The sequence below is a fragment of the Triplophysa dalaica genome, chromosome 23 (assembly GCF_015846415.1).
Source record: "Triplophysa dalaica isolate WHDGS20190420 chromosome 23, ASM1584641v1, whole genome shotgun sequence".
Taxonomy (NCBI): Eukaryota; Metazoa; Chordata; class Actinopteri; order Cypriniformes; family Nemacheilidae; genus Triplophysa; species Triplophysa dalaica.
The window spans coordinates 9,891,646-9,915,598 of NC_079564.1; the positions used below are offsets into that span (position 1 = coordinate 9,891,646).

Sequence of the window (23,953 nt, forward strand, 5' to 3'; positions counted from 1 at the left end):
GTTTTTGCTATCTCTCTGATGGGTTTGTTTTGTTTTTTCAGCCTAATGATGGCTTGCTTCACTGATAGTGACAGCTCTTTGGATCTCATCTGGACAGTTGACAGCAACAGATTCAAAATGCAAATAGCAAACTTGAAATGAACTCTGGACCTTTTATCTGCTCATTGTCATTGGGATAGTGGGGGAATAACACACACCTGGCCATGGAACAGCTGAGAAGCCAATTGTCCCTTTACTTTTGGTCCCTTAACAAGTGGGAGGCACATATGCAAACTGTTGTAATTCCTACACCGTTCACCTGATTTGGATGTAAATACCCTCAAATTAAAGCTGACAGTCTGCAGTTTAAGCACATCTGGTTAGTTTCATTTGAAATCCATTGTGGTGGTGTATAGAGCCAAAAATATTAGAATTGTGTCGATGACCCAATATTTATGAACCTGACTGTATATATATGCTTTGTGTATATAGAAATGGGAAATAATGAAAGGTTAACATGTAAATATATTTGTATTGTATATTATTATATTTTCATATTTCACAACACAATTTCTCAATGGTTACTCATTTAACAAATTAAGTAGTCTCTGCAGCGTGTTTATCTTAAAAACAGTGGTCAAATACTAAGAGACACAACCTTTAAATTATATGTAGTTTAATAAGATCAAATTGTCGGATATATCATGGTATATATAACGTATAATGCTGTAACGTACTGTATAACAATTGTGATGCGGTTGGTGACCTCGAGGTTGAGAGATTTCAAATCATCCACATAATAATATAAACATTGGCACAAAATTAATTCTTTTGAAAATGAACCGTCTAAGGCTTATATCACATTTCGCGTCGAAGACCACGAGGAATACAGACGCACCTCATTCTCTCTTCAAATGACCTGCGGTGCGTGGACGGCACTCAGAAAAGTTTAACTCTTTCCATCCAGATGCGGCGCAGACGCACATAGAAAAATGTGCGCGCCACACCGCATCCGCATCGCGACAGCTCCGCCCCCTATTTGCGCGCGGCAGAAAAGACACGAAATGTGAATCGGACCTAAATAATTTATTTGTGAACCGAAAAACATATTGTTTGACTTATCGTAAAAATAATAATATTACTTGATTACCAACACAATGAATAGAAACAGCCCTAAAACAAACACATACTTACATGTTGATACAGTTTCTTTCCAAAGGTGTGTCTATGGGCTGCTCGCTGGCACAGTAACTCCAGTGCCCACTCTGCCAGCCCCACTGCCCTCATACAGTGATGAAGTCTACCTGGGCCCAGCCGTCCCTGAGCGATCTCAAAACCCCGCCCCTCACCTGCAAACAACCAATCATAAATCATTTTAAACACATCAAGCAACTCAACGTAGCAGGTGGCAACTGGCAAAGACCCCTTTCACAAGAGTCGGAAACTACTCAGACTCGACCTGATTTTGCCAAGTGGTTAATGTCCTCAGGCCAACATATTTTGTGGACCTAAGGACAACATTTTCATATATAAAACCCATACCAAACCCTTTAACATAACTTACCCCTAACATCAGAGGGAAACGAAAAGTGAAAAACAACGGTTTAGAAGCACATACTCCTGGTTGGAAGATTAAACTTAAACTCTAAACTTATTTCTGAAATCTGATTGGTTGATTTAAATGTTGTCCCAGGGTCAACATGATGTTGACCCACTTGGCATCAACCACTTGGCAAAAACAGGAGATGTCACCGCAGTGAAATGCAACTTGCCCTTCAGATTAAATCCTATTGTAACAGAATGCACTTGTGTCATTCTTAAATATGTATCAAACATGGAAATGTATATCTGTGCATTTGTTTTGTGCTAATATTCATTTAATTGTTTTGAGGTAAACACCCTAGCTTGTGTGTTATTTAAACATGATTGCGTCACTGTTTTACAAGAAATTACTTTAAAATACCGGTACACTGTTAACATAGAGTGTATCTCAAAATTTACGAGTAAATAAGATATCATAAACTGCTATGATGAGGATCATTTTTTTATTGTAATTAAAATATGATATATTGTTCATTCATAAAACCAAATGTAAAATGTTTAAACTTAAATTGTGAAAACATAATAAATGTAGAACTTTAAAATTAATCAAGGTTAAGAAATACGAAGTATTACATTGCGCTTTAAGAAATTTTAATAAATTAGACCTTATTATTAAATTCTTACCATGAACAGCTGTTTTGTCCTGAATAATCATGATCTTCCATTTACTTTAATATACTCTATACATAAACAATTATACACTCCCCTATCACAGTAACACAGAGCACATAAAACACACATCCATAATGCCTGGCAACGATCCAATGCAACCGCTAGTAATATGTCTGATATTATATAATTCTACCTTATTCAATTTGTTTTGATAATGTCAGTAGCACTAGCGGGAAAACAACAGAAGACATTTTCTGTAATTTTCTGAAACAAAGTGTGATGGGAGTCTGACGGGAGGGATTGGGTGGTGATGCCTTTCAACCACAACACGCTGCCTTTACTGTAACCTAAGTTTATTTTATCTACATAATGCCCAAACCAGAAAGATAAAGAATAAAATGAGACGGAGAACATCATCACTGGATTTATTAAGTTATTGAAGGGGTCATATGATACAGCTAAAACGAATATTATCTTTTTTTTTGACGAAATGCAATGTGTATACACGGTTTAACGTTCAAAAAAGCTGTATTTTCCACATACCGTGCATATTTGCATCTCCTCTTTGCCCCGCCTCTCTGAAATGTGCAGATTTCTTACAAAGCTCATCGTTCTGAATTGACCAGTTAACCAGTGCGCAGTGATTGGTCAAATATTACAAGCGTGTGACTGAAATGTAATGCTTCCAAAGCAACTGTACTGACAGGTATAACTTTATGTATTTACCAGTTTACGTTAGCACGCATGCGATACAGTTTCACAAGTGCATTAAACTGAGCCGCTTGTTAGTTTGAAGTGCGTTTGTAGTTGTGCTTGTTTCTGTGTAACGTTATGGCGCACCGCTATTTTACTTAATTTAGTCTATTTTGCGAGTTAACTTGTTGTCCGGCTGCACTGAGTCCATATAACTAGAAGCGGACTTGTGGACACCGAATTCTGTTATTTAAACATGCCATCTGGCTGTTCTGAGTGAATGGACTGCGTGCTTCACACGTGATTCTCATCGATTTGTCCGTGTTTTCGCTGTATGGGGACATGAACACATAAACTTCATCTCCTTTCAGAACATATTACTGAGTGAAGCTAAAACACACTTAATAATAAGCATCTTCCTACAACCTGCCAAAATAAAAGTCTGGTTAACTACAGCACTTTCACTTCTTGCCACAGTTGCCAGGTACAAAAATGTATAAATAGCGCACACCTAAATTCACAACAAAAAAAGCCACCTAGTTGGGCAACTGGGTAACGGTATTAGTAATTTAATGGTTATATATATATTTGCGGCCAATATTATTTGGTGGGAGATGGCCCGAAATGGCTCTTTAGGTCGCAAAGGTTGTTGACAACAGATTTATATGAAGAAATTTAATTCAGACACTCTTGTTAGACTTGGATACTGCTGTAACAAAAAAGTCAAAACCCGGAAGCGTGAAAAATGCCTATCGTAATATAGGAAGAGCTACACTATATAACAAGCATAAATCTGTTTATGGCAAATTAACTTGGTCATTTTCGACGGAGCCTTGGGTGTTTTAAAAAAAATTCATTTTAAAGTTCATTATGTTAAGTGTGTGTTTTAAGGGCTTTTAATCAATGTCTATTTATGGTTTAATAAATACATTCCTGCCGACTTCATCCCTGTGAGCAGATGCCCGGGGTGCTGAAGTTATTGAAGTTTTTGTGGGTTCATTACATAGTGTGCACGAAGTCTACACACAAACACGCACACACAGATTCTGTTGACTCTGTATCTTACCAAGAATAATATTAGACGTAGGAACGTGCACGTCATCAAAGTGAACTTCAAAGTGGCCCCCATGGATCGCATCTACAGACAAATCAGATTTAAATCAGATATTCATATAAAAACAACTCAATCTGAACAGCAGAAGAAATCAAAAAGATCATGAGACGATGAGTGTTATCATATGGGCACCTGAGGTTAGGATCTGATTTGCTTCAGCAGAACTCACCTTCCTGTCCGAAAACAGTGAGCGGTCTGATCTTCTTCACTCCTGCAGTGTTCATAGGAACGAGGATCATGCTGTGCAGCCCGTGCCTGGAAAATATCACATTTACCCTATTACAGAAATTTGCACATAACAACATTCATCATTCCCGACAGTTGTTCAAGCTTTGGCCGTAGAAACTGCATAAAGCAACCCGCTCTGTGAAAATTAAAACAGCTTTTATTAGGACACTAGTATAATGTGTATAGAACATACTAGGTTTACCTTTAAGAACATGTTGTTCAGTAACATTATAAAATTAGAGTGTCATTTTTGGCCAGTGAGAAAGGATTTAATTTAATTTATAAAAAAATTCATGATACAATCCTTTAAACATAATACATTAGTACGGAATGTCCAGAGAATGTATCTGTTGAGACAGGTAAGATATGAGGGTGAAGCTTCAGATAACACAGATTGAAATAAAATACAGGTGGAGAGATAGAGTGGGAAAACTCCGCCCTATCTCTCGTTCTCCCTCTCTCTACTGTGTGTGTCAGTCTCTCTTTTCTAGTGCCAAGGTCGCTGTTCACTGCAGGGCAGATATGACTGTCAGAAAGACAGAAGACGGCAAGAGATGAATTTTGATCAGAGAATCCCTGCAGAGAGGATGGAGAAGAGATCCGGAACAGATAGCAAGAAAATGAAGAAAACGGAGGTAGAAAGAGACATTGCAGAGACTTTGTACATCTTATTAAAAAGTGCAATGAATGTCATACGGTGTAATATAATTTTGTAGATACTTACATCTAACAACTGCACCTTCTAATATCACTTCTCATAAAAAAACTTTTCTGGTTTTGTCCCGTAACATAGAAACATGCATTTTTTGTAAAGCTGCTTTAAAACAATATATGCATCGTGGAAAGGGCTTTACAAACGAATGCGAACCAAATTGTCCCTGTAATAAGTGCACTGTAAGTCGCTTTGGATAAAAGCGTCTGCCAAATGACTAAATGTAAATGTAAATGTTATCAGGTGTTACATTTTAACAAAGCCAAAATGTTCTTAGAGATAACTATATGTCATGTCACTATTTCTGGTCTGACTTCTGTATTCACTACACACACTGCATTGTGGGGTCATGAACTCCATGAATTAACATGAAAACACAGGCAACAGGTTTTTAAAAAGACATTTCATGCAAAACAGAAATGACCTTGCTCTTTTAAAATAGTCATAACATATTATACACGAATGGATTTGGCAGAAGACTTTATTCAAAGTAGCATAGTATAAACATTGTATTCCTGTGATATGAAGCCATCAGATAAGAGTTGCTCTCTAATCAGCTGAGCTCTAGGGAAGCTGATCACATTAGCAGCATTTCCGAAAGTCTTACGTAATTTACGTAATGAATAAAATCAACTCAGCTTTTGAAATTTGTTTTAATGAACTTGAACCAACTGGTTACTCTCTTTAAGTTTGCTGATGTTGTCTGATGTTGTTTGTGAAGTTGTCTGTCCAACTTGAATCACACAAATACTTTCTACAAACTTTTAAATACAAATAAATAAATTAGGGTACTTTTCATACCAATGTTTTTTTTTATGTAAACAAATCTCTTGACAGAAGCATTAAGCAGCATTTCTATGACAACGGTTCAGTTTAACACTTTCCCCACAGCCTTTTAAAATAAAAAGTTGCCAGCCTACGCCAGCGTATTTTTTACATTTTCACCAAACTTTAATGGCTCACAGTACATTTTCTGTAAAGAATATATGGAAAAACAATATGTCAAATGAAAGAACAGTCTCTGCTTTTAAACAAAGGAAACCGTATTCTTCTATCTTCATTTGTTCTTTTTTTATTACTCCTTAGATGTGGGTAGGTTTCTTAAAAAGTGCATCACTTTGATTAAAAGTCTGAGATAATTAACGTTTTTTGTCAAAGATTCCGCCCAGATTACAATCATTAAAAACCGATAAGAAGTATACGTTCTAGGTCCTGGGATTCTGTACTTTTTCCCCAAAGGTGTGTAATAGCGGCAGCTGCTGTATAACAGTATAACCACTGATTGCCGTAATAACTCGTCTTTGGCGGGGAACCGTTTTTTTTAATGACGAGATAACTCGTCAATGGCGGTGAAAGAGTTAATGAAAAAGAGCAAGTAACAAAAGAAAATATTTAAAAAATAAAGGCAAGTTATAAGACTCCTATCACTTAACGTCCCTCTCCCTAATCATTTTCCTCTCATGAAATACCTAATAGTGTTATAATAATCAAAACAGGCTTGACTCCTAAGCTCGATCAAAGCTTTAAACTTTGCAAAACAAATAATAACATTACTGTAATTATATGATTATTGTTGTTATTATCATTACTATTATTATTGCATTCTCTCATAAAAAGATTTACCGCTAAGTTAGTTAGTTAGCTCTAGATGGAGAACAGTCACCTCTCTCCTGCTCCGGGATGTTTCCTTTTTAAATGCATGTTGTGCTGCCGTGAAAGGCAAGTTCCGCCTTGCATGCATTGCACACAACCGCATTTTTTGTTTTCAATTTGGTAAAGCTTTCCCACACTTCACTTGTTGCATTTGTTTGTACTCCCCCATAATTCTCGCTGTGTGTCCTTCAGCTGCGATTGCATTCGGGAAGGCTGCATTACACTCTAGCGCTACAGTGCCGTTGCGGTCAAATTGTGATATTGCAGGCCCTTAAATTAACTCACATAATCAAACGACTTCTCAACAACAAGAATATTTGTCGACAATTTTTATCGTCGACGTTGTCGACAATGTTGACTAATTGTTTCACCCATTATTGACAGAAGTGCAATATAATATATGTCTATGTCTTCAAAGGTGAATAAAGACCTTACACAATGAAGCATATGTTTTTATTATCTTAGAATGATTTCTATTCACATACGCCACATAGTAGGGTTGCACGGTGTACCGGTGATACGGTAGCATCGCGATGCTAAAGCTACAAAATACCCGCGATATCTCTATTTTTTAAACAGTATCGTAGTACCATATGTTGCATATGCGCATTAATATTAATTTGAACACTTACATCTGCCTTTTTGCGGTGATACTTCAGCTGGTATAGTATCGTAAGACATGTTTATGGTATCGTGACAACCCTACTTCATAGTCCTGTGCAGCCACCACAGTGCTTTATAGCCGAGGAGGAGGGCTGGAATCACCCGTTGATTGCAATTCTCAACCTTACCAATAGATGTCACTAAATTTCATACAATTGACCTTTCAGGTAAAATCCATATTTAAAAATGGATTACTCAGTATTGATGACATGTTATATTTAGGCTTGGATCACTTTGTATTGTTGGTCTTTCTTCTGAAAAAAATATATCAAATAAATTAAAACTTTAAGAAGGGGAACTTTTAGCTTTGTATGTATTGCTTTTCCCACTTCTTTCTCTTATTTTCCTGACATTTGAGTTGTTAAGTTATAAGCTGTTAACAATTTACAGGGTAATGGAATGTTCTGCATGTCTGGAGTAAGGGAATAAATTATGTAAATCTGGGACAGTGTTGTTTAAAGACACCTCACTGAAGAATGTACATAAAGCAGATTGCTGCGATGTCAGGATCTCTTTGCCAGAGTTTGTATGTGTTTGTGTTTGAAAAGGTGATTAGCAATAAATTATTAAATCAGCCCGCTTGAATTTGATATATGAAGCAAATATGTGCACACTTGCTTTGTTAGCTGGCAAGAGATATGATCTCTACTTTTATATTTATTTGATTTTGTGTACATTAGCACAAATACAAAATCACAAACACACATACCTGTTACTTTTTGAATCCTTTGTCTTGCTCTTGCACATGACTATGGCAATCTCACACTTTGGGTTACCAGCACCTAGAAAAAAATAAGATCTTTAACATTTTATTTTCTACTTGTGTGTGCAGTAAATAAGCAATATATTAAAAGAGCATGAAATGACTGAGTGCACCTTTAACTGAAACACTAAATTCTAATCGGTCAGTTTTTGGCAGGTTTCTTTGCATGAATGTGTTTGCTTTCAAGAACAGTTAGCAAGACAAATGTGATTTTCTGCATAACTGAGCTGGAATGTCTGACAGCTAAAGCCTTGTATTTCAAGTAGTAAAATGAAAAGCAAACAAATTCACAGAAGGAAAATGTTTGATACAGCATTCAAGGTATTTTAGCTCTTCGGTGTGACCTTTGTTCACATTTACTAAAAAAGTAAAAAAGTAAAGATCTCCTTGGGATTTTAAGAAAGAATTAGTGATGGACTATTTGTAAAATAAAAAATAAAATGATTTACTCACACTCATGTCATTCAACAAGTGTGTATGACTCTTTCTTTTGTGCAACACAAAGGAAGATATTTTGAGAGATGTTGAAGTGGTTTTGTGTCCATACAATAAGAGTCAATGGGTCAGTGTTGTTTGGTTCCCAATGTTCTCTAAAACACTGTTTTTTGTGTTCTGCAGAAGAAAGAAAGTCATACAGGTTTGGAATGACATGAAAGTGAATCAAGATTTCTTCTTTATTACAAACCAAATCCCCAAATCTTTCTGATATTCTGGTCTCAACAGATCTCATCCTTATACAGTATGTTTTTGTGACTTGTTAATTTTGCCTGTTTTCCTAACAAAAACAATAAGCCTGATCACTTTCCTCCCTTACAACCTCTAACCCCATGAGCAAAAGTCATTGTGAAACAGTTGATGTTGTTGTAAGCTGTCTCCTCTAGAGGGAGCTCTTCCTCACAACAAGCTGCTACGTGCGTGTTACACGTGCATTTGTCAGAGTATTATTGCACAGTTTCCAGCATGTGCATGCACTTACACACGTAGACTCTCTGTCTATACCACAGTTAAGCATCATATACATAACAAAATCCTCCTGTCCAAAATTATTCACAGACCGCAGTAAATGTACATAATGACTCAAGGCTGCAGTCCTTCACGTCACATAGGCGCTCGGAGGCTTGGTTAGGGCAAGAGCCTGAGGAGAATCTGTTACCTGAGGACAGTTGGGTGTCTCCTATCATCACATTTACCCTCCAGTATGTTTTCAGGAGACATGTGGACACCAGATCAGTATGATACCATCAAAGGATTAAAAGCACAGTGAATGTGTAAGAGTTGGGTATGATATGAGCCTATGTGTGAATAATGTCCTACATTTACTTGATGTCTTTCGACGCCTTTTGATCTCTATTTACAAAGGCACTGGTATACTCTGAAGGCCTAAGCCTGTATCAAACATCAGATTAATGTCTGCAAAATAGTACAATGGACTGGGTGGGTATCTACGGTCGTAAAATTCAGTTTGCCATGGCGAACTTAAACAACAACTCCCACTGAAACCAAATCTTATCTGGACACAGTGTTCTCCCCTTAAATCTAGTACATTTAGCTCCATCACATCTGAAATCACGCTGCAGCTTTCTAAAACATTTCCCCATAACTGTGTTGGACACTTCACAGGTCATTTAGTGAGCGGTCCAGACTTCCAAACTGGTGGCGGAGGTTTCAGCAACACCAGACGGTACAGTGCATGTGAAAACTGTTGTTGAGTTGTTTTAAAGGAATACTTCACCCAAAAATGGTCCTTCCTGCTGATTTGACCCTAATCATTTTTATTCCTACTATGGAAAGTCAATTGGGACCATTTTTTTGGGTGAACTGTTCTTTTAGATCAGCTAGTGGAATATTGGTTGCGCATAGGTTAGGTAAAACAGACACAGACTAGGCCCAACAAACCATAAACATCTGGGACAAAACATGAGAAGTATGAGGAGAATGTACACACAAACACGCGGGCGTACACCCACACAATAAGAACATTCCATAGGTTTCTATTGCTTTTGTATACTATGTTTCAATCCTTAAAACTAACATCCCCAAAAGGACTTAACATGTTTTTCCTGTTGATGAGGTTCTCTGGTTTTGTCTGAGTGGTTTAAGGAACATTTGACCCAAAAATGAAAAGGTATTCAGTGGATTTATCTTATGAAGCACAACACTAGGTTTAATAGACAAGGTTCGTATTTTGAAAGTAATTACCATGGTGAAAAAATGCACCATAATGCACATAAATATACTTAGTGCTCTATTTTTACGCATTCGTTTTGTACATAATATACAACAAAATTTAACTTGAGAAGATCTAAATGTACTTAAGTGTACTATGATAGATGTACTAAAAACAAGGGATAGTTCACCCAAAAATGAAAATTCTGTCATCATTTACTCCTCCATTTGTCATTTCGAACCTGTAGGACTGAAGGTGGTGAAATTTTGGCATGCATTGACTTCTATTGTATGGGCACAAAACTAATGCAAGTGAATTGCTGCCATCGCTGTTCGGTCAACGATATATTTCAAAATATCTTCTTTTGTGTTCTGCGGAAGTGAGAAAGTCTTAAAGGTTTGAAATGACGAGAGAGTGTGTAAATGATGACAGAATTTCGAAATGATTGATTGCATTCGGTTATAGTGAAAAAAAATGAATGAGAATAGTTTGACGCCAGGTTATGTAACCATAGCAAAAAAAAACACCCACAAACTCCCCCATGTAAGCATTTAAAAACACAGTGACTCATGTGCTTTGTTGTGCAAAGAATTGTGGATACAGCGACTCGTCCAGATCATTTTTACCAGAGCCACACCTTAGATCCAGTGACACACACCCTTGAAACAAACTCTGAAGTTCAATTTCTGGAAAGACTAGCGTTTTTTCCTATGGAACAGTCAGTGTGCATGTTTCTGTGTGGGTGTGTGTGTGTGTGTGTGTGTGTATATTTTCTGGCAAAGGCCATTGCCGAAGTATTTCTTCTGATGAAACACACGTTGTTTTTTAGGGTGTGATATAACAAACTAGTCCTTTCATGTCTGCAGGTCCCCATACGAGTCACCGAGCGCACGACCAAACGGTCTCCTGCACATTCCATAACAGCTAATCTCAGCTATCAAACAGATCACGCAGGGTGTTCGGGAATGCTGCGCGCTTCTAAAATAACGACATTAGTACAGATGAGCTGTTTCGAGGAATTACACCAACAACATGAGACCTTTCATTGTGCACAAGTTTGGGAAACACTCAATGAACGAAACATTATCGAGGGCAATCCAAGCAAGCATTGAGATAATTAAACACACAGATATGTGTTATTCCTTAGAAATAACTAGTTTGGGGAATCTACGTCTGGGGTTATGAATGAGAGGTGTGAATTTCCCAAGTGTTCTTTGTTCCTGCTAGATTCCAAGAAAGCAAATTGTATCGACTCTGTGCAAAAGTTAAAGCGCATGTTTAACAATTTTACATCAGATGATACCCTTAATGGATTTATTATGGTGTTTTAAATCTGTACAGGTCACATATTAAACGGTAAAGGATCGGTGTGGCACTTTATGAGATCAGACACTCATGAGATATCATATGATCTATACAGAATGAGATCATATGCTACGAAAGATATTTGAAGCGTTAAATAGGTAAAAAAAACACGAGCTTGTGCGCAATACTCTTTGTTCCCTCGGTTTTAAATGGTTTAAAAGATTATGATACAAAACCATTATACAAATATAGAAAAAAAAATGCCCATAACCACAATGGTTGTACTATTTTTTTATAGCAGTATTTAAATGACAAATAATATAAATCAGTGGTTCTCAACAGGGGGGCCGGGGCCCACAAGGGGGCCCCACCTGACTTCAAAGGTGGCCTAAAGATGACTAAAATTAGACAAAATGAGTATTGAAATACATTTTTAAAAAGGTAAAAACAATATATTTATTGTTATTTGGCCCCTTTTATAATCAATAAACTTTCTAGTTAAAGACAAGTAATAAAATATTTGATTGGATAAAAATATGAGTTTTGTGAATGGGAGGGGGGCCTTCAAATATTGTTGAATACATCGGGCGGACCATGGAGTCAAAAAGGTTGAAAACCCCTGCTATAAATGCTAGCCTGAAACATGTTAAAGCACGTACTGTTAAAGGAATAGTTCATCCAAATATGGTCACACTCCCTATCGACTAAATGGGTTAATCTAAATTCACCCTTTTTTTACTCACCCTCAAGGCATCCTAACTGAATATGGTTTCTTCTTAAAGAATAATACCACGTATCCTTTTACTGCCTAAGCGGTAGAATGAGAGTGAATAGGTGTCAACTTTTTGAAGCTCCAAAAAGTGATCCATCTTTCAAAGAATTGCTCGACACGGCTCTGTGGTCTTAACAAAGGTCTTCTGCAGCGAATCCATGCATCTGTTTAAAGTCCGGGTAAGGAGAATTGTTTCTAAACACATTATAGATGTTAGAAATGTATTGCTGAAACACATTACTTAGACTCAGAAGTATGTACTACTGAATTGTGGAATTAAATCGTTAAACAGATTTTCACCAGATCTCTTTGCAGGATTTTTTGGGAGGGGATAAAATGGGAGATCGATGACGCAAAAGAGCGTCCGAGCATGCATGGCCCTTCCCCTATCACTGGAGCACCTAGCATCAGATGTCTGCTCAATCACGTTTTTCTCACACGCTTTCAGGCTCTCAAATCTCACCCCAAATAACAGACAATCCGACCGGCTGGTTCGCTATCAGCAATTTCAGCATCTACCTTATCAGCTCAAGAGAGAACCACTACAAATAGACAAAGCTGTCTGTGTTCAGAGCTTGACTTCGTTATTAAAGCTGCTAGCGTCTATTTTAAATTGTAATCCTATGTAGTAAACAGTGTTTTCAAAAAAGTCCTGAGCGCTTTTTCAAACGCCAGCGCCAGCATCTTTTTCTGCAGCTCTAGAGTGTCTTTTGAGGTTGGAAAAAGTTACATTTTTCTGAAAAAACATCCTATCAAGCACCCTTTTCATAGCTAACCAATGCCGGAGACCTGTCGTTTCCATAACAACATGCGAGGAAGGTGAAAAGAATTGAGAAGACGATTGAGAAGAAGCTTAAAAAAATAAAATGGCGGCCAAACCTCCCGTTGGAGCATAGTTTGGAATTAATGTTTCATTTTCACTTTCAATAACTTTTGATTGCATTTCTAGCGAGAAATTAGTATTATTGTTTTTAAAATTGTGATTAGTTATAGCAAAGACGCTCTCGGTTTATAATTCAAATAGACTTCCGTTACGCTCCATTCAAATTTGGCTGGGTGGTTAATAACAGACTTTTCTGTTGTGTGACAAACTCAGAAAACATATTTCAATATCACTTTACTAGGACTTTAAGATAAATATCCATACTAACTGTGCTATTAGCGTGGATGTCTAGCTTCTGTTATCCTGCAGCTGGACTTGAACCTCAGGCTTGTTTTTCTGGCAAACCCTTGAAGGTGAAGTTAATCGTATTTTCTTTTTAGCGCCAGATCACAAGTGAAGTAATGTAAGGTTACCTTTCCTATGAACATGTCTGTACCTTTTTTTTACTAAACAAATAAAATAGCATTATTTTTTATCTTATATAAGTTATATTGAACCGTTCAAAACATCACACTATTTCTGTTGTTTAAATTGAGCAGTGTGTATATACATAACTGAGCTGTACACATCACAAGCTGTATCTTCTAATATCTTTATTTAGTGACAAACTAAAACTTTCCGCTCCGTGAGCGCTGCTACTTCCGCCAAAGACGCGTTGCATATTAAAGACCTGCAGACACAAGGAGCAGGTAACATTACCGTAAATAAATGAACACTTTTACTGTTATGCAAGCAAATGAAAATGCAGCAGTAGCGTTATAAAGTATTTATAGATGGCAGTCAGTTTACTGTTTGCTACATAGGTTTGTGACAGATTATGATCCATAACAAATCTACATTTAAAAGAAATGATATTAATAATATTAATAGCATTAAAAATCAGCATGTTAAGAGCATTTCACAGTGAACCATGATTTAGTGGAAAGAATAGTTCAAATCAGTTCTAGTATTAATGGCATGGAGAGGCTACTTGTTAGAAACTTCGTAAGTACTTCTGCTCATGATAAATTCATTTCAGTTGTTAAATTTTGTAATAGTGCTCTCAATATGGATTTTACGCATCGATTCGCTTCAGAAGACCTTGTTAAGACCACAGATCCGTGTGGAGCAGTTCTTTGATCGATGGATCACTTTTTGGAGCTTGAAAAACCGACGCCCATTCACTCCCATTCTACTGCTTGAAGTAAAAGAATACGTGGTATTATAACTCCGACTGATTCATTCTTTCAGTCAGTCATATTGAGTAAAACATTGGGAAATTTAGATTTGCTGTGAAATATCCCTTTAACCATAGCAGTTTTTATTCCTACAATGGAAAGTCAGTTTTGAGTGAACTATTTCTCACAATTGATCAAAAACATGCATTTTACCTATAGGGAAAATAAATTTTTACACACACACAATATAGTACATACAATATTTTTATTAAATTTACAAAATTTAAATAAGGACATCTGCATGTAAATGATTTTATTATATTATACTACATTATTATATAATTGGAATTTCAACAATGCAGCCAGACGATATTCAAAAGAGCAGAACAGTAAACAGCCATATCTGTGCAGGACTGCCCTCTTCCAGCAGGTTATGTTTATTTTTCTCGCTCTCTCCTCGCTCTCTTCCTCTGACACACATAAACACACACGCACACATCCGTGGCTGTCTCCTTGTCTCAGCTGTGATTATCAACAGTGTTTCTCTACTCTGGACTAAAAGGAACTCTTTCCTGAACTGCTTGTGACTGGCACAACACAGAGGTAAGTCACACAGCCACAATTCACAAGCAACAACTGATTTAAGATCATAGCTAAAGCAAGACCAAAGTCGAAGGTGTTTGACAAATTCAACAGAGCATTGGTCTCAGAGATAAACGGTGGTATGAGTCATTTTAGATATTCGCCTTTCTAAGAAATTCTTAGATAAGAAATACAGGAAAAAAAGCATGTCAAAATGCTCTATAGATACAAAACAGAACTATGAGAGCTATCATTGTTGGACATTTTTTTATGCTGCAGATTAAATTTGTCGGTTTTGAATGAAAGTTGCACTGAACTTATTTTGCTGTTGATTTGCTCAGTTTAATTTTGTTAAGGCAAAGTCCTTGTTACAAAGCTTAGATATCAAGTTTATGACATGGGAAGGTAAAGTTCAAAATAAACAGTGACGATTTAACTTTCGGGAAAACATTAATTGTTAAATGAACTTATCTTTTTTTTAATGAGACTGTGAAATTGTGGTACGAGAAAAAAGCTGTTGTTTGTGTATAACAGTGATAAAGCAGAATGGAATGAGGGTTTACTTGTACAGTGTTGAATTCTTTTCAAAGTATAAATAGGTGTAACGTACCCTAAACGCCATAGAAGACTGAAGTAACACAATACGACAATACAAATGCTGTCATGGATTAAAGACGGATTAAAGATTTAACAATAATAGATAACCTTTGTATCCACCTGTAAAGCCAAGCTTTGAAAAGAACTTCCTGTTAAAACGGTTAAGCCGCAATTTGAATGCAGTTTTTCTATATAATGGTGCAAGTATTTGGACTATTGAGGCAAACTTGAAAGTTAAGAAATGTAATTTTTAAAGTTAAAATATGTAACCACGCAGCTTTTTAACATTTAGGAAATAAGGAAAGCACAAAAATGCGCATTTTTCTACCGAAAAATCAAACAATAAGACCTTATCATGGTTTTAATCATATTTATAATTAAAAAGATTAAAATACTTTGTCTGAATTTTTTTAAGTGTCCAACTGTTATCAACAACAAACAAAAGACAAGAAATATACATATGCAGTCCAAGGTCATATACAATATACAGTTACGAATCCCAGACTTCCCAGCTTCTTCTAATACCTGTGTAAACTTAAAGATTACTTTGTACATCTACTTAAAATTATCCTGGGACAGGACATGCTGGTTAAAAGAATTGAAATGCTGGTTACGAAAAATGATTTTTAACAAAAAATATCTTAGATCACATTTGCAGATGCCACGTTGTAATTTTGGGCCATCAGACTATTTAATACAATAGACTGTAACACAGTATTCAGTTTTCAAATGTTAAATGCATTTAAATTCATTTACAGGATATTTTCCGCTGGATAAATCGATAGACGAATACTGTTGCCATGACTTTTTCCATGTAAATAAAATACGAACAGCCTTGATTTGATTATTCCAAGTGGTTAAAAAGACATTAAATTGTTTAAAATGATAAATCTCTTCTGAGCATGAACAGATTTCAGTATGGAAAAAATGAATGGCCAGAAAATGAGGTGAATCATTCAAGTTTCAGTAAAAAAAGACAAACCTTTCCCGCAAGTGAAAATGTCACATCCCTAACTGTGGCTTTTTCATTAGTCACCAAGATGTTTTTAAAAGTTTGTTTGGCTGGTTTTTGAACAACCAAACAATGTCTGATGGTTAAAACTCATCAGCACTCTAAACAGTATGCTGTGGTTGCCAATTTAAACAATTTTTTATACAAAAAGAAGTTTAAAATAAAAGGGGAAGAAACTTAATCGCAGCAAAAAAGGAATAAATGAGCATAGACTTAACCGTCAAAAAGCAGCATATCAACATCAGATAAAGATTTTGACACCCACAGCTGGTCTACCCATCAGACACACACAATCCGCCCAGGGACCTTATTAAAACAGGACCGCATGTGTGTACCAGATTGTCAGGTACATTATAAGTGCAATGTGGTAATACCAGCGGAGCAGATGGCAAACATCTAAGATTTGCACTATTTGAAATAAAAACAATAAAGAATGAGAAAAGTGGAAATTATAACCTAAAAACAAGATTCTAGGTCAACGCAGAAACGGCAGTCTGTGTTTCAAAAATCATTACCTGACAGAGTTCAGGGTTAAGTAGACTTCGTACGCAAACAAACTATAGTTATGATTGCTTAGTATTTAACAAGACCAAAGCTCTACTGTCACAAAACTTTACGTTTTGTATCATCTCCGCAAACTGCCTCTGGAATCTTAAGAGTAACGGTACGTTGACAATATGCAAGAAATTACCAGGATGGTGTCTTTTCTTTTGTTTTGCTTTGGATTTTACTGCTCACATCTTTCATTTTAAACGCATGTCAAAGGTACCTCGCTGAATAAATGATGCTATATGCAAAGTGGTCAAATGAGCCATAAAGTAACAAGATAACATGAATAATGTCAACGTGTCCCATTCAACTCCTTATATGAATGAAATTACTAAATTAAAGAGAAAAGCAAATTGGACATCTAAAATGTAAAAGGACCATTCTGTTTTCAGACTGTGTCGACATTATTCCGACTGTATTACGGACAGATGAATCTTATTAAGATAACGTACAAAGCCCATAATTCTGAAAATCCCCAGGAAAATCAGCTCGTACCAAAACACCTGTGACTGATTTGATAAAATTAGCTTAAATGCACCATTATGTAAATGTAGCAATTACGTTTTCCAAGGTCATAAAAAACAATTTGTATAAAACTGGTTTGCCCCCATAGGGCTTCCCTCAGCACAGCCAAATACAACATGAACTGCGATCAAGTGATTGGTGTCACAAATAAACGCAAGCTTTTTCTTTCAGTTGCATTTCCACATATTTTACTGTTTTGCAGACAGAAAAAAAATTATGTAAGTAGAATGTTCTGCAAGCTTTATATCTATTAAAACCACACAAAATGCATAAAAGCTCAATTGTAAAGACATTACTAATTATCACAGAAGTTGGACCTTTAAGGACGCATAATCGCATCCAGAAAAAAAGTCTGTGTTTACATAATATATGTGTACTGTGCAAAACACAAAACATACACATACATGTATATATTTTGATATGCTTAAATTTAACAATAATATAAACATTATTTTTTCTTAAATATTCATGCATCTATATGTGTGTTAATATAAACAGTACACAGACACGTATGTAAAAAGACTAAAACATACACATGCATGTTTATATTATTGTTAAATTTAAATACATCTAAATGTAAACATTCAATCATTTAGAATTTTTTCTAAAATATTCACGCTTCTGTATGTGTTAATCAATACAAAATTTATATAAACATTACACAGACACATGTAAAAATGTCAAAAAATATTTAGTCGATCGACAGCCCTAGAAAAAATACACGCAAGACAAATTTACATTAAATAGCTAATAAGAATTTTTTCTCTCTCTCTCTCTTTAGACCATAATGGCAAACCATCTGGATTCAGATCACGACTATTACCACGAACACGACAACAGTTCCGAGAGTTACGAAGACGAATATGCAGACTACCACACACTTTGTGACAAGCAAGAGGTCCGCTCCTTTGCCGGGGTCTTTCTTCCTGTGGTCTACACCATAGCGTTGATCCTCGGCCTGGCAGGGAATTCGCTAGTCATCTTCGTTTACCTTTCCCACAAGCGTTTACGGACACTGACAGACGTCTTCATCCTCAACCTGGCCTTCGCAGACCTCCTGCTCCTACTCACCCTGCCCTTCTGGGCCGCGGATGCAGTGAACGGCTGGCAAATCGGCACGGCCGCCTGCAAGATCACCTCTGCCATGTACACCACCAACTTTACCTGTAGCATGCTGTTGCTAGCCTGCATTAGCATCGACCGTTATCGCGCCCTGGTGAGAGGTTCCACCACAGCCCATGCCCCAACTAGGAAGACCGCACAAAGGCAAAGGATTATATTGTGCCTCATAGTTTGGGCATTGGCTATTCTGCTTGGGTTGCCAGATATGGTGTTCTACACAGTTATTCAACACAATTCGGGGCGTCAGGCCTGCAGGGCAGTCTACCCGCACAACATGGCACGGACAGGTAAAGCCACCCTGGAATTGGTGGAGGTGTCGCTAAGCTTTCTGCTTCCATTCCTGGTGATGATGTTTTGTTACTGCAGAGTGGGTGTGGCGTTAAACCGGGCGGCTACAGCGGGAGTGCGGGGCATGAAGAGATGGAAGGCATTCCGGGTGTTAATCGCAGTAGTCGGGGTGTTTCTGTTGACCCAGCTTCCGTACAACATTGTGAAACTGATCCGAGCTTTGGATGTGATCTACATTTTTGTAACGGAATGTGAAGTCAGCAAAAATTTAGACCGGGCCAATCAGATCACAGAGAGTCTGGCTCTCACACATTGCTGTCTGAATCCAGTGCTTTATGTCTTCATTGGGTCGTCCTTCAAAACACACATGTTGAAAATCGCCAAACACTGTGGCCAGACGGGAAGAGGATATCGCCATGGCAACGAACAGCCCGCTGTTGAGATTTCCCTTAGGTCTGAGGCACAAACTCAAAATCACTCTTCATCCGGCAACGAAGACACAAGTACCTTCACTATTTGACAGAGGCTAGAGTGGGATATTTGAAAAAGACTAACACATCTATTTCAGAAAAGAAATGTGTTTTAACTTTTGTCGACAGATGTCGCGTGTACCGTTTGTATGACATATCCATTTTAAAGAAAAGGCTTTCTATTAACTACAGTATGACATCTTTGATCAGCCCTGAAACTTTTTGATACATGTAAAGATTAAAGCATGCTATTTATCAGTAGACCAACACAGAATGTGTGACTGCATGCCATTCACAATGTTCTCCTGTGCCTTCCATATACTGTATTCTCATTAAGAACTTAGTTATTAATATATAATCATAAATAATCTGTGGAAAAAATGGGGAAAGGTGTACAGATTCAGTTTGAGAGTTTTAATAGTGATTATATTAATACGAAATACACAAAGTGTGTTGTAAGAATTTCTGTAAGAAATTTTTGGTTTGTCAAACGATTCCATACTTGTAGTGCAATAATATACAGTCGCGGAAAAAATACGAGACCACTTCAAAATTATTCAGTTTTTCTGAATTTGCTATTTATGGGTATGTGTTTAAGTAAAGTGTTATTTATTATTTATATATATTACTATTAAGTTTTTTTCCAAATTCTTAATAAAAAACCTTTTGCATTTATTTCCATCTATTTTGTTAGTTTGTCCCGTTTAAATTTTCTGAAATGTTTGCGGGTTTTGAATACTAAACAAGTTGATATTAAAGTTTAAACAAGATAAAACTAATGTTTTTAGGGTCAAATCAAAAATGACTATATGATCAAATAAGTCTGTTTTTTAACCACTTTCATATATCTTAGCATTTTCTCAGTCTTTGACATGCTGTTGGGTGACTTCATGTCATTCCCGAGGTTTGTTTCTCTTAAAATTGAACAGATACTGGACTGGAAAGGCCAGAATACACAACGAAATGCTGATTAAAGGCCAAACTTGAGTCTCGTTATTTTTTCTGCGGCTGTATATGCCCAATGTGAATATATTTTCAGATTAAACACATTTTATAAACATGAACTAGAATAAGTTTTGCTGTTTTACTTTTTGATTCACACAAAAAGCAAAAAGAAATGTGGGAGAGAGGAGGAGGTATTTCTGGAAAGAGTCTCAGCTTAATAAGCAGGATCTTTTACATTTACAGCCATTTGTTCTCATGCTTTATGAAATTGATGACGTCTGGTTCTCTGAAGTGGTGAGTCAAAAAAAAGGTTTCTCCAAAGAGACTTTTGCTTCACCAGAACACAGTTTGACTAGGAAGTTGACAAAACGTTGATTTGACCAATGATAATAGGCGATTTAGGTAAAATCGCAGGGATTGATCGGCTCATGAAAATTGCCATTACATACCAGAATAACAGATTTGTGACAGCTACCATATAACTATTTTGTACTCAAAAGCAATATTTTTTTAATCTGGAACATAATGCATATAAAAACTGCTTAAGGGTTTTTGAATAAATGAATTTGTTCACCCTAAAATGGACAGACAAGTCTGGCAGTGGTCTATTTGAGCAGCTGTTTTAAACCACACTTCACATTTATTCATTTAGCAGAGAATTCAACAGGTTATCTTGAGAGCAGATGGTGAGAGAGGAAAATTGAAAGAAACGGTTCTTTGGAAAAGAGACAAAAAACAGAAACAAGAAGTCACACGGACCGAGCGTCTATCTTCAGCTAGAGCTAGTGAGTCAGACTCCAATGATCTGCTAATAACATTTACTGGGCGTGTCACTGACGCCATATAAACATGTGCGCTAACCCATAAAGCTTTTGATATTGTAAGAATCCAAGATAAACATGTCGAAGTGTAAGTGTCTTTGTTTGTGCCCAGTGAGCTGTAATTCATTGTTTCATGAATTGTTTACTACAGATTGTGTGACAGATAGTGTGGTTGATCGTACCCAGCTGATGTAGTAAAGTAAATTAAACCAAAATATTATACAAAATGTTATGCTTCTTTTTATAAACATTTATGAAAACAAATCTTTGTCAAACAACCTGTGGGGATTTTAATGTCTGGCATACAATGAAACTATTTATTTCATAAAGAACGTCACTTCTTTCCTCTCTTCCGAACTGAACATCTGCTTATCCTACATCATCCGCCCTTTCCTGGATGAACTCAAGTTTTCCGCTTCACAAATCACAAGTCACAAGTCTTCCCCTAAAAAAGTTCCCGGTTCCTCTTCTTTCCAACAGTGTGACGGTAACTGTGGTCTGAAAGTCATCGTACGGAAGCACAAAGGGGTAAAGAAGCAGTGAAAAGTTAAAGTTCACAACTACCAGATATTCAAAAACCTCGCCATTCCCTGGGAGTCAGGAAATTGCCTCTTCCCAGAAAAGAGGGGGCACAAAGAGGTGAAAAATAGGGACAGCTAGTTCAGCCTTCACATTTTTGCGGCATAGTGAACGTAAAGGAAGTTTGGCAAAAGAGAAGGATATGAGAAAGGTTGAAAGAGAAGGGCAAGAGCTGTAGAATACAAAGCTGTCTGCTTGTGGTTTTCCTCGAGTTCATGTTTCAGACTTACAGACGGTTCATTCATAAAACAATGTCTAAAAGAATGACGCGCACATCCGAAATGATTACGGGAAATCATCTTTCATTCAGCGTCACATCAGCCATCACAATAGACTGTATTGAACAAGCGGTTGTCAGTATTCATGCTATCAGGATGGAAAAACCTGTGGGGATTTCCATACAAGGACAAAAAAAATGTAGATTTGTCATACAAAATAAAAAAGTATATTTTTTATAACTATTATTACTATTATCTATTTTGTAACATTCAAAAAGCTAAACAATTCAGATTCTGCAAAAATATGTACACATGTATTTGTGTGATATCTGATAAGCTTCGAGTCATGAGTGCTTAAGCAACCCTTCAAGCACTTTAATGATAGAAGTCAAAAATTGTCATGTCATCTCCAATGACTGTTGTAGCTGAAATCTTTGCATTCCTGGTCTGCCAATCACACTGTTTAGAAATGGAAAGAGCCAGTAAATGAAATAACTCTTTCTGGCATTTCCATATAACCCTGTCACGTGTTGTAACGCCTCATGTTTACAGCCAATCAATGTGAGACTTTTCAAAATGACAACAGCAGAGCAAATGTAAACTCTTGTTGTGGTGTGCGCAATAAGCATGTTCCCACTTGCTAAGGTGAACATGCCAAATATTCACACCTCACCACATCTGTCACGATGCGAAAATATGTCTTGACACTTTGTTTACCGTTAACGGGAGATTATGTGCTCTACTGTACGTGATAGTTCACTGTAGATAGTTCAAAATACAATAATATCCAAAAGTACAAGAGATCACTGGTGGGAATGTTTTTGGGGATGTTTTCTAACTTTTTGTATTTAAATTCAGTCAAAGTTTTCCAATTGTTGAATAAAAATATATAACATATACATTAACACTAACATTTATGCATTTGGCAGATGTTTTATCCAAAGCGACTGACATTGCATGATACTATACATTTGTATAAAATGTATAATATCATATGTATAGTTTCATATAGTCTATACATTTAAAAAAAACATTAATGTCCCCATGTTGTGAAAATCAAGATTGCGTCTGGAACTGCCGAGTGCAGTATCTATCTAAACTTCTAAAACTTTGCTGTATTTTTGCATCAGGTTTACCAGTAACTTAGTGTAGATTTAATTACTACTTAAGAATACTTTCCTATTAGTACCGTTTTCAATTTGAGGTGAACTTTACTTGAATCAATACACTTAAAAATAAGAGTGACTAGTCAAATTACTACTGGCAATGCGATTCAGTGGAGGCGGGGCTAATTTGCATGTCTGCAAAGTCTGAATCCCAGTTCCTTTTATTGTGAAATTCTCCCAGAAAAGCACGGCAAGGCAAAAGAAAGAGCCTGCTCACGTGCCAACCGACGAGCGAGACCCGCTTACCATCAAGATTGTCTGAGCTGCGCCAAGATTGGCTTCAATGTGGGCCTGCAGCTGCAGCTTGTTTATCTTGCGATAGTGAAGTTTAGGTGTGTCTGTTTGTTCACAGCATTGCAGTGGTTGATGTTTTATTAATGCTGGATATAATGCTGGATTTGGAGATCGTTTGAAACTGATAGATGGTGGAGTCCCAGTGCTAAAACATGCCGGACATGAACTGCATGCGGTAAGTGAAACTAAGTCATATGTCTGTGTTTGGTTGGGAATTTAAACAAACAAACTTATAGTGAATCGATAGTTATGCAGGGATCATGTAATGATGTAGGGCAGGCTATTTTGTGCTATTGATTTAGTTCCTCTGCTCTCACACCCTCAGGACGTCATGTTTTTCCATAAATAATCCTACAGCTGTATCTCTTTTTTATAAATGTGATTAAACCAAATACTCTTCGCAGATACCAGGTATGAAATACTACTGTATAGGAACTCAAAAAATGAATATGAGATTGGCAGAAACTGCGTGTGTTATGGCA

The 23,953-nt window shown here is 36.7% G+C and overlaps 2 protein-coding genes across 2 annotated transcripts in view; one reads left to right on the forward strand and one right to left on the reverse strand.

Annotated features, from left to right (window-relative positions):
• acad11 (acyl-CoA dehydrogenase family, member 11) overlaps positions 1–23,953 on the reverse strand; it is a 44,471-nt gene that overhangs the window by 6,022 nt on the left and 14,496 nt on the right. The window contains exons 14-17 of the mRNA XM_056738805.1: positions 7,966–8,038; positions 4,170–4,255; positions 3,953–4,024; positions 1,174–1,328 (exon numbers count right to left, since the gene is read on the reverse strand). Coding sequence (XP_056594783.1) covers positions 1,174–1,328; positions 3,953–4,024; positions 4,170–4,255; positions 7,966–8,038 — 386 coding nt within the window. The remainder of the gene's footprint in view (positions 1–1,173; positions 1,329–3,952; positions 4,025–4,169; positions 4,256–7,965; positions 8,039–23,953) is intronic.
• Positions 14,753–20,512, forward strand: ackr4b (atypical chemokine receptor 4b). Its single transcript, XM_056738806.1, has 2 exons — positions 14,753–14,906; positions 18,350–20,512. The coding sequence occupies exon 2, from the start codon at positions 18,356–18,358 to the stop codon at positions 19,496–19,498; it is 1,143 nt and encodes a 380-aa protein (XP_056594784.1). The 5' UTR covers positions 14,753–14,906; positions 18,350–18,355; the 3' UTR covers positions 19,499–20,512.